The sequence below is a fragment of the Lontra canadensis genome, unplaced genomic scaffold (genome assembly GCF_010015895.1).
Source record: "Lontra canadensis isolate GAN:19392208 unplaced genomic scaffold, GSC_riverotter_1.0 scaffold74, whole genome shotgun sequence".
Classification (NCBI taxonomy): Eukaryota; Metazoa; Chordata; class Mammalia; order Carnivora; family Mustelidae; genus Lontra; species Lontra canadensis.
Window position 1 is genome coordinate 6520062 of NW_022631068.1, and position 18203 is coordinate 6538264.

The following is an 18203-nucleotide window of genomic DNA, read 5'->3' on the forward strand; positions in this document are numbered from 1 at the left end:
AAGGCTGGGGTTTTGTAGAGTAAGCACTGTGGGGGGTGGGAGGGAAGAGTTGAGAGTAGTGTGGTTTATAGCAGGTTAATTTGTTATTAGGTTAAAATAGTAGGGGTTTAGTTTGTGGAGATGGGGATGGGCGTTATTATTATTACTTTTTTCTTGAGACTTAGCATATACTAAGATAAGGCATGGAATTTAAATCTCTGCCATCAAGGGTGTAAGTGCTTATGGCCATGAAATCTTAATCCCATGCTTGAAACCGTTGTTCAGTTTGACCACTGACCTTCTTAGAGAATTAGGTTACTGCTTAACTATTGAAAGGATATGGAAGATGAGGTGGGCAGAAATTTAATTCCTATGTTCTTCACATTCTGCAGAACAGTTTCATGTTGGATCCACTTTGCACACGTGGATTCATTAAAGAATCTGCAAGAAGGGTTTGTATCTCAATGATCATATATGCCAGGCAGAAAAACATTTCTTTTCACTGTTTTCCAGAGTTAGCTAATTATCTAAAAATTGTACAGACTGGTGGTTCCTTCTGGTTGAAATAGTCCGCTCATAGTCAGTTGAATTTGGGCATTTTGCCAGGCATTCATAGCTAGGAAGCTTAACGACAACTCTTAAATGTAATTTGCAGGGTTAGGAAGTGCCAGAACATCAACAATAGGCAAAACTGTTTTCTAAAACAGTGGGAGAAAGGGTCAGAATACTGTTTGGATGCCCGCCTTTGCAATTTTTGTCCCAGTAACTCCAAGTTTTGGAAGCAAGCAGTAGAGACACACACAGAAGCTTGTGGGAATGGAAATGGGTCAGTCCAATTATAAAAAGCCTTAATGGATTTTGCTTTACAAAGAAGAACTGTTGTGGGGCAAGTATTAGACTGGAGTCAGGAAATCTGGGCACTAGTCTCAGCAAATCACACCAAAGATCTGGGCCTCAGGATCTTCATCTGGAAAACAAGATCATGGTATTATTGGCAGGACCAGGGGAGGCGAAAGAGATACAGCTGAATCCTGACTCCTTTTGCCTGTTTCATATGACAGGGCTTCCTGTTGAGATTTTGTTTAACGAGTAGATCCTGATGTCAAAATAAGTTTAAAAACTTCTATCTAGATGTTTCTGAAGGTCTTTTATTCTAATTCTATTCTAATTATAGTTCTTATTCTCTAAATGAGAATAACCAGTAGAGTAAAATTTAACTTCATCTTTTTCATGAGTCTCCATTTTTATTGATATCCAGTACATTGTTACTTTGCACAACATCTGAAACTTCTTCACATCAACTACATGCATCAGGATTTATCTTGAGTCCATGGGTGGATTTCTGGGTGTCTGCAAAGCCCCTAAACACACATGCAGATTTTTGTGGATACAGGGATTCAAAAAGAGTCCAGAACTTCCATCAGAGTCTCAACAGGTAAATGAAAGCAGTAAGCAAAAATCATCTTCCACTTGATGGGAGAAAAAAAAAAAAAAAAAAAAAACAACAACAACAACTCCAGATCTTAAACTGACACAGCAAGAGAAATTCAAGTAGATTTGATAGCTTCTGTGATGAAAATGATTCCTCAAATTCCCTCACGCATCACTATATGTCCTTCCCAAGATTATATTGCTTTGCGGGCAGTAAACAGAGTCAGCAGGGTCTTTGATGATAGAGGAACATCTCCCCTTAACCTTACATTTTCTGATATTTGAAAGAAGCCAAGATCAAATTCTTTGGCTCTCCATGCCAAACCTCTGCAGCTCTGACATGGTTTTACTAGATCAAAAGAACCATATATTCTTCACTTTTTTAACCGGCAGCCTTGTTAATCTGGAACTCTAGATGGCCCATGGGCCTGGAAGGTAAGTTATTCTTTTAACTAATTAGGAAACAAAAAGGAAAAGTGTAAAGGGAAACAAATGGCCATTCAACAACGTCTGGCCTTGAAGGGCTCAGTGCCTGGAGAAGACTTCAGTTTTGGGGAGGTACTTTTCCTTTCTATTTCATATTGAGTATTTGTGTGACTATTCACATGATAGTCAATGGCAGACATTTCCATGGTCTTTTGGATCCTGGTTCAGAGGGGAATAACGTGGTGAGAAGAATGTAGCACTTAACTGAGGCAATGGGCAGAAAATGGGGGCAGTGATGAGTCTATAATGGAACATCAGAGAGAACTTTCCAGACACATTCAACCAAACAAGGGGTTATACATAGATCCCTCAGATTCCCATAGCAGGGTGACGCTGGATCCACATAGCATGTGCGCCCATGATCCACTTACATGGAAAAGAGAAAGTGTCTTTCACAAACTGTATGTTAACTCAGTTGCTGGGCACCAAGTAGGAAAACAATGGGGCATGAAAAACAAGACAGGCAAAAAACAGTAACAGGGGTAGAAATGAAGGTGGATTTGAGATACTGTAAGAATTCTCAGAATGTAATCCTTTTGCTCTTCTTTCATTTCAGATGCTGCACAACAAACATGTCATGGTCCGTGTGGGAGGAGGATGGGAAACTTTTGCAGGGTATTTGTTGAAACATGACCCCTGCCGGATGCTGCAGATCTCCCGTGTCGATGGCAAAACATCCCCCATCCAGAGCAAATCTCCAACCCTTAAGGACATGAATCCAGATAATTACCTGGTGGTCTCTGCCAATTATAAGGCTAAGAAGGAGATTAAATGAAACTAGTTGGTCGCTATAAGGGGACTCTCATAATGGCCTGTACCCACTTCTCCAGTGTAGTCAGTTTAGTCCACACGCTCTGAAAATTACTTTGAAAAAAGGAGTAACAGACAGAAAAATGTCATTACTATTGAAAAATGTTCAGAGAGTAGCACTATTTATTTTGTTGCTTCTGTAGAAAACAACCAATTAAATTCTAAACTCAGATTTAAATTAGAAAAAATGTAGGCGAATTATTATTTTTCAGTATGTGAACACAGTATTTAGTACATGTTAGAAATACAATCCTAGCTAGAGATAAAAAACTGCTCTTAGAAGAAAATATTTAGGATTTCTAGATCAGTCAACAGGAAGTGCCTGCCTTATGTCTACAAAAAGCACCCCAGACACTTTTATAATTGCAGGATTTTTAAGCTAATTTTTAAAAAGGTGACAATTAGTGTGATATTATGTACTAAAAAATCTTCAAACGCACCATAAATAAGTGCAGAGCATTCACAACAGTAATACTTTATTGGAAAGGTCACTTCAGAAAAGTTTACATTCGCTTGGAAGATTGCCTTAAAGTTTATTCCTTATCTATGACCAAATATCTGGGGTACTTTTGGAAGTTTTCAGTACACCCTTTAGAGAATCGCTTATGAAGTATTTCATACATTCCTAAGTACATGGTGGTGAGACTGACTTAGTGTAATTCACACACATAAGCTGACATACGTTTATATTTTGACACTAAATTGTACAGTCAAGTGTTCATTGACTTCATGTTATTTTAAAGCATTTTCTTATGAAAATATATCTTTAGTTAATCCTACTTTGCTATGCTGTCTAGTAAAGTAAATACACTGTAGCTGATGTTGTTACAGACTTATGTATACCCTTGTATACCTAGGACAGGGCTGTTTTGTACCCATAAGCAGCAAACTATTGTCCTCACTGATTCAATAATTAAAAAGATAAATTAAAAAAAATTATCTGTCTCTATATCGATGCTTCATTCTGAAATAAAGATTATCTTCAAGTGGCGACTTTCCCTGAGAGTTCTAGGAAGGGTCAAATTAGGGTTAGCTAGTGCTTCTTCACTTTGGGCAGCTGGGTGGTGGCATTGTTTGTTCCCCTCAGCAGATAACCTAGATATTATCATAGGTAATCCCTTAAGTGCTATCCTGAGTATCTTAAGTATAGGCAGAATTAATTTGTCATTTCCTCATTTTTCAACAACAACAAAAAATCCACCTTTCCTGCTCCAGAAAGTCAGAGAGGAAGCGTCTGTCACATGACTGATTTAGTCAAAGTATATACAACCTGTTATTTGTGAAGTTTTTAAACAACAAGCATTGTATAATTTGGTGGTACTGGAAGTAGTGGTAATCGTTCTGGGGGAAAAAAATTAAAGTTTTGTCAGAAATAAAATCACCTTGGAACAGTAATAATTGTAGTATATTTTAAAATACATTGAGTGATTTGATTTTTATGTTCCTAAACTAATATGAGCATTGAATTTCTCTCTACAAATAATGTTTTCATCAAAACTTTCTCCAGTGCTTACCTTTTTCCATAAATATATCTATGTCTTTTTTTTTTTTTTTTTAGATTTTATTTATTTATTTGACAGAGATCAAGTAGGTAGAGAGGCAGGTGGGGGTGGGGTGTGGGGTGGGGAAAGCAGGCTCCCCGCTGAGCAGAGAGCCCAATGTAGGGCTCAATCCCAGGATCCTGGGATCATGACCTGAGCTGAAGGCAGAGGCTTCAATCCACTGAGCCACCCAGGCGCCCCTATATCTAAGAATTAAAATTAATTTCATTAATTTAGTTTAAAAATGTATAGGTTAAAAAAATCATTTGTTTTCTATGCTAATGTACCAAATTACCAGAAACTTAGTGGCTTAAACAACACAAATTTATTGTTATAGTTTCATAGGTCAGAAATTTGAGATGGTGTGACTGGGCTAAAATCAAGGTGTCAGCAGGGGCCTAGGAGAGAATCCGTTTGCTTTTTTCCGCTTTCTAGAGGCTGCCTGATTTCCTTGGCTCATGTCTTTCCTCTGTCTTCAAAGCCAGCAATATAGTATCTCAATGATACTTCTTTATTCACATCTCTTTGGAACCACAGGTTGGAAAGATTTTCTGCTTTTAAGGATCTACGTGATTAGATTTGATCCATCTAGATAATACAATATAATCTCCCCCATTTTAAGCGCATTAACTGAATTACATTTGCAAAATACCTTTTGCCATAAATATGCAATGGTGTCAACCATTTAGATTTTTTTCCCAACTTCTCAACTGTGTTTTATAGGTTTTAGTTCAAGTCTTTTACTTCTTTTTCCCAAGTATTTTCTTCTATGTGATGATACTATCATTGAAATTATTTCTTAATTTTCAGATTATTTATTACTTGCACATAGAAATAGAAATGACATTTTCATATATTGGTTTAGTATTCTGGAACCTTTCTAAACTCCTTAGTTCTACAAATTTGTGTGTAGATATTTAAGGATTGTCTGCATGAGATGCTTGGTATTTTTTAACCTATTTTAAGTATGTCTGTTACTTATACCCTAGCTATCTGAGAAATGTAGAATGACAAAGTAACATCTTAGGAAGTAGGTATAGAGTAAGGAGTTAGGATAACCTGACTTCTGACTTATGTGACAAAACCGATTTCAGAAAAATAGCTTAGAAAGAGTCAATATGTGTGCAAAACTAATTAGGTCCATTTGAGATTATATTCGAAGTACTTGCAAAAATGGGCTCAAACCTGTCTGTAACTAAGAGGAGATTATTTGAAACTTAAGTATGGTGCTATAAGAATAGGCAATGTAATCAAAGATATAATAAAGTATAATATCCAGGTCAAGTAATTTATGAATTTTCAGTTCTCAGGCCATAATAATCATATTTAGAGGCAATATTTGCAAAATGAGACATATCTAGAACAAGGAGAACAGGATAATAAAAAAGTTATGTCATATGAGAAATTTAAACTGTTTGAGTTGTTGGAACAAACTTCTCTGAATCAACCTAAAACTTGTTCAAAGTTTGTGAAATATACAAATGCCTTCTAAGTGGCTTTCGAGAAAATCAAAGAAAATGGCTATGGAGCCACATTTGCATCAACTTAAAGCACATGTGATAGTCATGGGGATCTGAGATGCTTGTTTGAAAATGTTAAAAAAAAACACCGCACACCTTAAATGTCAACACTGAGAGAGATGCCTAGCTACCTACCTCTCTCTTACTGACCTATTTACTCAGATATTACTCGAAACTAAAACTGACAAGTTACTTTTTCTTCTAAGGGAGTAGAATAATTCTTAGCGAAGATAAACACATTGAACTGTTGGAGGAGAAAAGGAAAATTCAAAGCCGATGTCAATTCTCCTGGGGTACCAAGGAGGAAAGTTAGAAACTTTGTATTATTTTGTTATTTCTCTGTGAAAACAGGAAGCTAACAATATCATCTCTCCTTTCGAGTATAGAAAAAGAACCATGCCTAGCTATAAATTCAGGGATTTTATGAACATACCAAACGGCCATTAGCTCTGTTGTTCTCATTCATCCCAAAGAGAGAAGTGTCATGGTTTCCCAACCATTCACCTAACTTCTAATTATTTAATACGTAGTGAAGATAAAACTTGTTAAAGAGGGAACCTGCGTGGCTCAGTGGGTTAGAACCTCTGCCTTTGGCTGGGGTCATGATCCCAGGGTCCTAGGATCGAGCCCTGCATTGGGATCTCTGCTCAGCCAGGAGCCCTCCTCCCCCCCTCTCTCTGCCTGCCTCTCTGCCTACTTGTGATCGATCTCTGTCAAATAAATAAATCTTAAAAAAAAAACAAAAACAACTTGTTAAAGAGACAGCCAAAGTCAATTTCTATATAGGAAAAATGTATATTTGTGTCCGCATAAGGCAATACAGAATTTACAATAAACCATGTGTGTGAAAACTATTAATTACATTCCAAATACAATCGGTGGAACCATAGTAGCACGTATAGATGTTTTAAAACAACATGCAGCATGTCAACAAAGGGGCTGTGTGATGATATACAGCTTTGTTACCACTCATGTTAGCATGATTAGAATTAAGAAGCCATAGTTTTAGCATTTTACATCTGAACATGATAGTTAACATATATGCATTTTACTGTTTCAGTTATATTTTAGTAATTTTTTGAGGGTTTGGGTCACATATTAAGTATTATACTATATTTTCCTATTTAAATGATGATTTATGGGAAATTGGCTCCAAGTTAAGGTTCCCATCAGGAACTGATTCATAACTTGATGAGGGAGATGCTTGGATGTATATGTACAATTATTATTATTTTTTTTTTAGTAGTCACTGATTGGTTTTCTATCAAGCATCTCATCTCCTCTTTTCCCTTCCCCTTCCTAAAACTATTCTTAGCATTTTAGTATCACGCCTTAGCCGATGCATCCCTTGTGGTTTTGGGGAACGCGGATTAAACCCACGGATGCAGGCCATGCATGACTGGCTAGAGCAGCATATCCCATTGTTCCCAGAAGGCAATACACCAACATACATTCATGGTTCAAAAGTAAATAAGCATGCTATTTGGATATAAACTCTATTAGAAATAGGGCATTATCCCCTGTATATAAACCTTTGTTTACACCAACCCAAGTTGTAATTCTTAAGGTAGTACAGATAAAATTGTTCTTTATATATTAAAGCAGAATGATTTGCACAGTTCAAGGATAATATGATTTGGTTCTATATCTATTCAGCTATTGAGGATCTTTCTTCCTTTCTGCCTTGGAAAAATTAATCATGTTCATAAAGTCAAGAATTTTATTTCTAAAATAAAGTTTAATGATTTCACTATCCTTTGTGAACAAAAATATCACTAATATTCTAAAGGATGAAAATTGAGCCTGTTTAAATATATGTCTTGGCTGGGTATTCACAAACTATTTTATACATAATAGAAAAAGTAATTTTTCCAAACAAGAGTCAAGAGACTTACACCATAGTTCAAACTCTTTAAAATTAACATATACAATATACTGCTATATAAGGTAAGCCTTGTGGGAGGGATGAGCACAATAACGGCTCAGTTTCTTTCCATAGATCAAATGAGCTGGTCTATTTAATTTATAATCCCTATTGGTACTTACTATCTATGAATTCTAATTTAGGGCTCAGATTGTGGCCCTGTCATCCAAAAGAGCAAACAAATTAAAAGAGAGAAATTCTTGTATGTTCACTTATTATACACAAGAAAGGAAAACTCAAAAAACAGAAATGCTATAAACTCATGTTTCTAATAAACACAAATGTGAAAAGTTTATGACTCTGAATCCCACAGAATTAACCTCATAGTACTTTATGCTTAAAGTAGACCTTTTAAAATACAGTACTGACATGTTTCTATTTCATACATTCATGTTTGTACTGGCAATTTCACATCTGTACACATCTTATGATCATTCTTTAATAAATACTAATGAATAAAAACACCTGTGAAATTTGGAAAAATATATTACTACTCAGTATAGCCTATCCAGATTCTTAGTTTAACTCACTCAGTTACTACAAAGATCTTTAGAGCTGAATCTGATATTGTGTAACAGTCCATCACTGCCCTCTGATGGCACTACTAATATATAATTTTAAATTCAGCAAGCAAAAAACCACTTTATTGCAATGTAAAACACCATATATTAATTTTATAAGCCACAGAAATAGAAAACAAATTAGGAGAAATTCATAATTTTCTACAAATATTACTAAGTTATAAAAATTTAGTGTTCCTTCTCATAAGCCCTTCAAATGATTTTTCAAAATTTTCCCTGATGAACAGTTTAAAGGCACGAAGTCCGTATGTTTAAGCAAAAGCCTTAATAAATAATGAAATAAAAAGAGATACAAGGTTAAGCAGAAAACTATAGATTGCAAGGTCATTTTATAAAGGAGAGAAAATACAACAGCAAACTTGAATGTCTGAGATGTAGGCAGACTTTTTACATGCGATATACATTTATTCACTATTTAGGTCCACGTTTTAACTCCTAAATAAGGGCAAATCGCCTGTCTGCAGAAGAGCAAATATAAGAAAATAAGTATTTAATGAAAGGTCTGGCATTTTCTAAATTTGAACATCAAAAGCATTTTCAGTATATCGATAATGAAAAGTACTGACTGCATTTAATGGCACTAAAATTGCAAAGTCTGAATCTTCATTTATTCAAAGAGAAGAAAGTAAGCGGAGGACGTCCACTTGATTGCAGATATTCGTTACTGGCAACAGACTTTTCCACCCATATTATGCTCATGAAACTGTCCACTAGAAAAGAAAAATACATGGAGAAAAGTAAATTTTATTTAAAGTTATGTTAAATTATCCTTGTGAACAAAAATAGGAATGTGGGCTATACAAATGCAAAATGATTTCTGTGCATAGTAGTGATAAGTATGATTTTCCATTATGGTCAAACATCTGAAATAAGATATATAATTGTTTAAAAACAATTGTTTAAAAACACGAAGAAGTGAAACAAAGTATCTGGGCAGATTAATGGGTAGTTAGATCCTAAGTATCTAATAATCAGTTCAGGAAAAATAAAACAAAACACCACAAAATAAAAACAATGAAACCAATACAATAAAAATAGAGGAATTCTTGTTTGAGTCAGGGAACTAAGAACTTGCAGAAATTAAGTAATGGTTTGTCCAAGTTTTTTCCTTGCTTGACTTGAGAAACTTTGTTGTTCTGTTCAAGCAACTCTATAAAATCTGCAGTAGTAAATTCTGGAAAAAGCCACTGGGATGGTACCAGGTATTTACCAGTCTCTTGAGGAGTGGTTTTCATGTACATCCAAGGAATTTTACTGGGTGTTACGTTTTCTTTTAAAAATCTGTCCTTCAGTTTTGAAAGTTCAGGGTTAATCCAAGTAAAGATGCTTTCGTTTATTTTAGGACTTCTTAGAGACTTGAACACTGTGCCTTTTTTTAAATTTCTAAGAAAAGGATTCAGTGTACAATATAGGATCCAGGATTTAAATTTGTTTGTTTTTGTTTCGTTTTTAACATGGGACTCTATTTCCCACAATGTATCTCTGAAGACCAGTGTTAAAAACACTAGAGCTGGCATTAGGTTGAGGAGCTTAAAAACGTCTTGGTGACTGAAGTCCACTCTTGCACTCTCGGAAATTCCGATTGGTATGAGGTGGGACCCAAGGGTCAATCTTTTTAGAAAAGTTCCTCCTGAGTTCCCACCACATGGCTAGGGTTGAAAGCCACTGCATGAGAGTACATGCACTACTCCTGTACTGTTAGATCCTATACTGTATTAGTGTGCACCCGGATGTCAGCACCACATTCACTTCTTAAAATAAGGCTGCGTTGCCACTATGGAAGGCAGTATGGGGGAAGGATCCTCAAAAATTAAAAATAGAAATACTGTTTGATCCCGTATTTCCACTACTGGGTATTTACCCAAAGAAAATGAAAACACTAATTTGAAGAGATGTATGTACCTGTATGTTTATCACAACATTCTTTACAATAACCAAGATATGGAAGCAATCTAAGTGGCCATCGATAGAAGAATGGATAAAGAAGGTGTGCTGTGTGTGCCCTCCCCTCCCCCCACAATAGGGAGTACTACTCAGCCATTAAAAAAAGGATGAGGTCTTGCCATTTGCAACAACATGGATGGAATGAGAGGGTATTAAGCTAAGTGAAATAAGTCAGAGAAAGAAAAATACCATATGATCTCACTTACATGTGGAATGTAAAAAACAAAAAAAATTTAAAAAAGCAGAAACAGAGTCATAAATACAGAGAACAAACTGATGGTTGTTGGTGGGAGGATGGGCAAAATGGGTGAAGCGTAGTGGGAGATAGAGGTTTCCACTTATGGAATGAATAAGTCATGGGGAAAAAGCATAGAGCTTGGAGAACACAGTCAATGGTACTGTAACAGGGTTATGAAAGATGCAGCTACACTTGTGAGCATAGCATAATGTATGGACTTGTGGATCACTATGTTCTATACCTGAAACTAATGTAACATTGTATATCAATACAAAGAAATTAAAAAGATAAAAAAAAAATAAAGCTGCCTTTCCAGAAGATACTGAGCATTGCCAATGCCAATTATCCTAGGCAGAGCTAGTCAGGAGATGAAGATGTAGTGTTCATGAACACAGGGAAAGGACATGTTTTCTTCATACTATGGAGTCTGGTTAGGAAGAATCTAGCTACATAATAGGACACTCCAGGCCAGTCTGTAGAACAGGCCTGGCAGCGGTCTTTACAGGCCCCTAGGCCAAGAAGGGTTGAAAATTAAAGTCACACTTGCCTTATGTTCCCCCTTCTGTTAGTTCTGAGCCTCTAAAAATTGATTTTGAACTTCACTGTACGCTTTTGATGATCTATATAGATGGTCAAGGAGAAAGGAGCATGTCCCTTAAAGCTAATGTATTTATGGTAGAAGTGCTTAGGAATATTCCAAAGGAAAATGACACAGTGCAACAGTTGTGGTTTATCAGAATGAGCGACTGTCCAACTTTGATGGCCTTGAGGGTGATTTTTATTAACCAAACCAGAGAGCTCTCTTGTAAGAACAGTACACAAAGACAAACAGGTACTTAATTTAAAATTGGGATGATTCTAATTTTGAGCACTTCTGAAGAGACCAGAAGCAGTACATGGCCTAATTTATTTCTAATGTGTAGGTTTCAGGCTATGCTTCAAGTTTAATTAAGAAAGGTTCTTTCTTTCCCAGAGTTTAAAAGCTGATGTGAAACTGGTTAGGTTAGAATATGTCAAATAAGTACCTTCTTAATTCTGGCTATATGTAAGTATCGTTTTCTTATAACCTTGTATGTGATTTTAATTGCTGCTCAGTACCTCAGCATCATTTCCAGTCCTACAATTTTTCATAATTTTTTGTTTTTGAGAAACTTCCATAAAGTAAACCTAGTAGCAGAGACCTATATCTCAGTGGAATAATTAAACTTCTATACTTCTGATAAATATCTGACTTTGTATCAACCAAGTATTTTACTTTATGGTAGATTTATTCTACTCTATTGTAGAAGTATATAAAAAATATAAGCACAATGGTCACAATTATTTACCTTACCACTGAAACCAATTAATTTATACATTGTTAAAAGTTAAAGATAAAAAATTTGTTTTCTATTAATTTTACTTATTAAAAAAATTAGATGAATATACAATGATGAAACACACACAGATAAATCTTATTTCTATGTTATAGCACTGAGCCAGAATCACCTCTGATCAGGAGGCTCCTAAGTGGCCTACTCCACAGGTTAGGAGGATATATACATGTATGTATTTACAGATATAGTTTTAGGAGGAAAAAAAAAAGTCAGTAGTATTGTGATAGTGTTGTATGGTGATAGGGTAGCTACACTTGAAGTGAGCATAGCAAAATGCGTCAAGAAGTTGCATCACTATGTGGTACACCTGAAACTGAGGCAACATTGTATATTAACTAGATTTAAAAAAATAAAATTAAATTAAAAAAAAGCAAACCATTGAGAAGATAGTAAATCAGCAAAATAAGTGCTAATAAATCATTGACAAGTTAAATATAAACAACTAAAATTCAGGATATTGATTTTCACAAATATACTTAACCCACTTTTTTTTTTTTTAAAGATTTTATTTATTTATTTGACACAGAGAGAGATCAGAAGTAGGCAGAGAGGCAGGCAGAGGGAGAGGAGGAAGCAGGCTCCCTGCTGAGCAGAGAGCCTGATGCGGGGCTCGATCCCAGGACCCTGGGATCATGACCTGAGCCGAAGGCAGAGGCTTTAACCCACTGAGCCACCCAGGCGCCCCGATTTTCACAAATATACTTAAGAAATTTATTTTCTTTAAAAATGGATCAAAGAATAAAATCTTAATATCTGAACAAATATTTTCTTGAACTTTAATGTGTAAAATAAAAACTTTATAGTTTGGCAGACAATAAAGATCCCCAAGTTCTGGGACCTGTTTAACTTGTCCATCATTATATTTCCAGTGTCAAGAACTGCAATTGCTACATTGGGAGGTACGAGGTACATGTATTACACTCCCCACCCTCCCATACACCCCACTGTCCAATTTACTTAACCATGATAATGACTGACAATAGAAAACTCAAAAACCTCAAATCACTGAGTGAAAAAATATAGGTTATATATAAAAAAGAGAAACCATAGTGTAATCCAATTTAATAAGATTAATGAATAAATGGATATTAGAAATGATGCCTGTCAAAATGACACAGAATTGAGGTGATTTTTATGTTCCTCGTTATACTCTTCATATTGTTTCCGATGTATTAGTATTAATTATATCAATATAAAGTACTAAGATGTAGTGTCAAGATAATCTGGAGAAACAATCTATTTTCCTTTTGGGAAAAAGAAGGCAAATCTATTACAATGAATGTTGGAATGTCCAAATAAATTGGCACTTCTCCCAATCTCTAAAAAGGATGAAAAATCTTTCATGCTTTTAAATGTATTCAAAACTTCCTGATAATCCACTGCAAGAGGGAATTACTCAATAGACTGTTACTGAAGGTTTTAAGAACTCCAGGTAAATTAAACCTTTAGTAAATTTTAATACTTACCCTAAGTCCACCTTCTGGTGGGGGCCTGGATTCAGCCATTTGTTTTTCTAGTTTTTCCTTTTTCTTTCTCTTTTCTTCCACAGACCGAACATCCAGAATGCCCCGAGATGCAGCCTTTAGAAAATTCAGTAAGTGGTACAGAAAAACAACAAAAATCAGTATTCAGTATCCAAAAGGTGTTTGTTACTTTTTAGGTTTTTCTTTGGAGGTGAGGGGTTTTATCTTTGGTTATAAAGCACAAGACTATTTCTATAACAGCTTTATATAAAACATATTATCATTTCCTCATTGGGTATTTTTTCCCTAAATTTCACATCTGTCAGTGTTTTATAAGGCATCATCATAAAATCCCAAGGAAGAAAGTTATTAAAGGGACATCTCACATTACAGAAGACATATATAATTTTCATGCATTAAATGATATAAATGCATTAATAGAACCTATAGAAATCTAGAAATCATTTTGAAAAATGATTACATGTAAATTTACAGGTTATCAGACACCATTTTCTTTAGCAATGCTAGTAATAAATAGAATGAAGTACCCAATTATCTACATGAGCAGAATTTTATATCTACTCTTACCTCTTTCTGTCTTCTCTCTGCAGCCTCTGCAAGCTTTGCTCTTTTCTCTTCCTAAAGAAAACGTGTCAAAAAAATGTTTTAAAATAAAATGGAATTTATTTTATTTATATCTTAGAGATAATATAACTGATTTACAAAAATATTTATTTATGGGTAATTTATATCTTAGAGATAATATAACTGATTTACAAAAATACTTAGTACTTGTTCAAAATGTCCCACTAAGACTGCCACTATTTACAGTGTTTGTGAAATACTTAACTTCCTGAATTTCATTCTTCTAATCGATAGGTCTTCAAATAAGCACAAGATAAGACACATATACATAATATATATTACATGTGCATATATCTATATTCAGGTTAGCCTGTAAAATAATTCATTTGCTTTTTTTTTTTTTAAAGGTCTTACAAGCTAGTCAGGGCAATAATACAACAAATGACATTTAATAAGGCAAAGGAAGGAAATACGTGGTTTGAAGTAGGCTGGTATTTTCAAGAAATGTTCATGAATGAAATGGGCTAATCTCATTATATAGGACATGAAGCCCTGAAGGGAATTTGTAAGAGGTACTGCTCCATGTTGGGAAACAGTGGATACTACTTTTATACCATGTATTGCTACTATTAACAATTATAAGTTACAAATTCTTTAAATACATAAGACAGTAAACAATTCTCTTGGCAGCTGTGTTAATAGCTCCTTTGTTTTTCATACCACAATACATCCATTCATTCATCCACTGGACAAATAGTTACTGAGCAGTTATCATGCCTCAGGAACTTTTCTAGGTGCTGAGGTTGCAGCAATGAAAAAACACAAACATTTCCATACACATGGAACTTACATTCCTATGAGGGGGACTCAGGTAAATATAATCAAGTAAATACATGTCTGTTAAATAGTAGTAAGTGCTTTGAGAAAATATAAAGATGAGTACAGTGGATAAGAAATGGAAGGATGAGTGGGTGGTGTAGTAGGGGATCTATTTTAGTTAGGGTGGTCCTTAATAAGCTCCAAAGATAAAGTGACATTCAAGTAGTGAGCCATGTGTTTATCTGTGGCGATGAGGGGCAGGGCTTAACAAATGCTAGTATATTGGTATTTTATTAACAGCCATATAAACAAAGTTAACAACATTTAAAAATAACCGTACAAGAAAGACCAGGTAAATTTTCCCATATCGACTTCCAGGTCATTTTTAGTACCCATAATCAAATGGCTGAAGAGTTAATGTACTTCCCTAAACAACTCAGTTCCTTCAACGAATTTTCAGATAGGAGAACAGAGGAATTCAGCTTTTCTGTTATCAACAACCTGTAAGGACTATTAATGTAAAGATACTGTTGTAAATAGAAAGCTACAAAAAGTATAAATGGATTGTACCACCAACCACCTACTTAAGTAGAAATTTCATCTAGACAATGACAAATTTCTAGTCTAAGTTTGTCCCAAATATTACATGAGGCACATCTATTTTTTAAATGTATTCTTTTTTATCTAAAATTTATCTAAAAATTCTAATTTAAGTAACTTAAAAATAGTGGGCACCTTGCATTTTTATTTGCTAAACATGGATTACAAATTGTACCCTCTTTACTACGTAAAATCCGTATTCTTTTAAAAGGAAGAACTTGAAAGAGAGAAATAGTAATGGGAAATCATCGATTACTAGGATATCCAATAAAGCACAGGAGGAGCGTAAGAGACTTTATTGAGCATTTTCTTTAAACAGTTGGTACAGACGCAGGAAAACGCACATCTCCTAGAAGGTTAAACACGTCGGGAGACGGAGTGAGGAACTCTTTCGCACCCTGACCCCATCCACCGCACCGCCAAGAATGGCCCGTACACCGCACCGTCTGCGTACGCCTGCGTCTTACGAGCTCCCAATTTCGCCCAAGTCTGCGAAAGGTAAACACCGTGGTGCCGCCTGTGGGCAATTTTTTGTAACGGAAGTGGAGAGAGCGACTCCGAGGCGGCAGCGGCGGCCGCGGCGGCTCAAGTCCCGCCGCCTGACCCGAAGTGCCTCGGAGCGCGTCCACACACACGTTTTCGCCACCAGACACCCACCAGCGGCTAGCTCTTCAGCCCGCGCCCCCGCTTCCAACGGCCCCGGTGCCCACAGCGCGGGGCCTCCTGGCGCGCCCCTCCGGAGAACAGGTGCGCGCTGCGCGGGTCGGCCACACGGGAACTGGGGGACATGGGGACGCGGCCTTACTCACCAGGTCCGGCGAGGGAGGCGCGGTCTCCCCGGGACAGGGAAAGCACAGCCCCATCGGGAGCACGGCTGGGGGTCCTTTTCTGGACCCGCCCCAGACCCGGCAGTGCCAACTGCGCGGTCAGATGGGCTTCCCAGGTTCGCAGCGCTCGTCCCGCCCCCACCCGGGACCTGCGCGTCGGCTCGGCTCCGCCCCGCCCTTCTGCGGCAACGCCCCGCCCCGCCCCCGGCTCCTCCCCGCTCCACCCCCTTCCGAGGCTCCGCCCCTTCGTCTCTCCGCCCCGCCTCTGCCTCGCACCACCTCCCTCCAGAGGAGGCACCCCACCGCGCCCAGCCCTGCCCAGCCCAGCCCTGCCCAGCCCAGCCCTACAGCGCCTGGCCGGTCCCAGGCGGGCAAACAAGACCTCCCTGTGAGGAAAAGCCTGCTGCTTTGGGGCAGAGAGAGAGATGGGGAGAGAGAAATAGATATACCGTATTGTATTTATTCATTTGTTAGTGGACACATTAAGTTGTTTCCCTACGTTGCTATTGTAATAACTGCAGTGAACATGGGGTTACAGACATCTTTTTATGATAATGCTCTCTTCCTTTTGACCTTATACCCAAAAATGGGATTCCTGAATCATATATAGTAGTTTTAGTTTCTAAGGATTCTCCATATTTTCCATGGTGGCTTAGCCAGTTGACAGTTCCAGCAATTGCACACAGGGTTCCCTTTTCTCCACATCCTTGCCAGCAATTATCTGGTCTTTTTGGAAATAGACATCATAGCAGGTGTGACCTCATTGTGGTTTTGATTTGCATTTCCCTGATAATTGATGTTGAGCACCATTTCAGTCCATTTAGGTTCTTTGCCCATTTTAAAAAATTGGTCATTTGTTTTTTTGCTCTTGAGTTGTAGGATTTACTTGTATATTTTAGATATTAACCCATTATCAGATACGTAATTTACAAATATTTTCTCCCATTCCATAGGTAGCCTTTTCATTTTGTTCGTGGTTTCCTTTGCTGTGCAGAAGGTTTGATGTAGACCCACTTGTTTATTTTTGCTCTTGTTGCCTTTGCTGTTGTTGTCAAATCCAAAATATCACTAAGACCAATGTTAAGGAGCTTACTGCTTATGTTTTCTTCTAGTTTTATGGTTTCAGGCCTTATGTTCAAGTTTTTAATCCATTTGGCTTGATTTTTGTGTATGGTGTCAAGAAGTCCATTTCTGTTCTTTTGCATGTGTCTGTGAAGTTTTTCCAACACCATTTCTTGAAGAGGATACCCTTTTCCCATTGTGTCTTCTAGGATCCTTTGTCAAAAATTAACTGAACGTATGTATGTGCATTTATCTCTGGGTTTTCTGTTCTGCTCCATTGATGTTTATGTCTGTTTTTATGACAAACTGAACTGCTTTGATTCTAATAGCTTGGTAATATAGTTTGAAATTAGGAAATGTGATGATTCTAGCCTTGTTCTTAAGATTGCTTTGGCAATTCAGATTCTTTGTGGTTCTATACAAATTTTAGGATGTTTTTCTATTTCTGTGAAAAAAGACATTGGAATTTTGATAGGGATTGCATTGTATTTGTAGGTTGCTTTTGGTAGTATGGACATTTTAACAATATTAATGCTCATCTTTGAACATGGGATATTTTCCCATTTATTTATTTCCCATTTATTTCCCCATATATTCCCATTTTCCATAAACACTGATTGCTTTCTATCTCTATAGGTTGATTATATTTCTAGAGTTCCAGATAAATGGAATATCATATGTGCTTTATCTTTCCATTAAAATAAAGTTTTTAAAGTTCATCTGTGTAATTGTGTGTAAGTTCCTAAATCCAGCATATTAACAAACAGTATTGGTTTCTATAGTGTACCATATAGTGATTTGGCAATTCTATACAGTACTCCATACTTATCAGATAAGTAACTATATATTTTATTTTTAGTTTTTTTTGAAGATTTTTTTTTTTTTTTAATTTACTTGAGGGAGAGAGAATGGGAGCGGGGGGCGGGGAGGGAGAGGAAGAGAGAGAATCTCAAGCAGACTCCATGCTGAGCACAGGGCCCAGGGCGGGGCTGGATCCCAGAACTCCAAAATCATGAC

The 18203-nt window shown here is 36.6% G+C and overlaps 2 protein-coding genes across 3 annotated transcripts in view; one reads left to right on the top strand and one right to left on the bottom strand.

Annotated features, from left to right (window-relative positions):
- The window catches only part of GAS2 (growth arrest specific 2), a 121994-nt gene extending 118071 nt beyond the window's left edge, over positions 1 to 3923 (top strand). For both annotated transcript variants that reach the window (XM_032881222.1, XM_032881221.1), the window contains exon 8: positions 2453 to 3923. In XM_032881222.1, coding sequence (XP_032737113.1) covers positions 2453 to 2671 — 219 coding nt within the window. In that variant the 3' untranslated portion in view covers positions 2672 to 3923. The remainder of the gene's footprint in view (positions 1 to 2452) is intronic.
- Positions 3924 to 8428: 4505 nt separating this feature from the next.
- Positions 8429 to 16293, bottom strand: SVIP (small VCP interacting protein). Its single transcript, XM_032881223.1, has 4 exons — positions 16107 to 16293; positions 13882 to 13932; positions 13297 to 13410; positions 8429 to 8982 (listed from the first exon to the last, which is right to left on the bottom strand). Exons 1-4 carry the CDS (start codon positions 16158 to 16160, stop codon positions 8968 to 8970), a joined length of 234 nt encoding a protein of 77 aa, XP_032737114.1. The 5' UTR covers positions 16161 to 16293; the 3' UTR covers positions 8429 to 8967.
- Positions 16294 to 18203: the final 1910 nt, after the last annotated feature.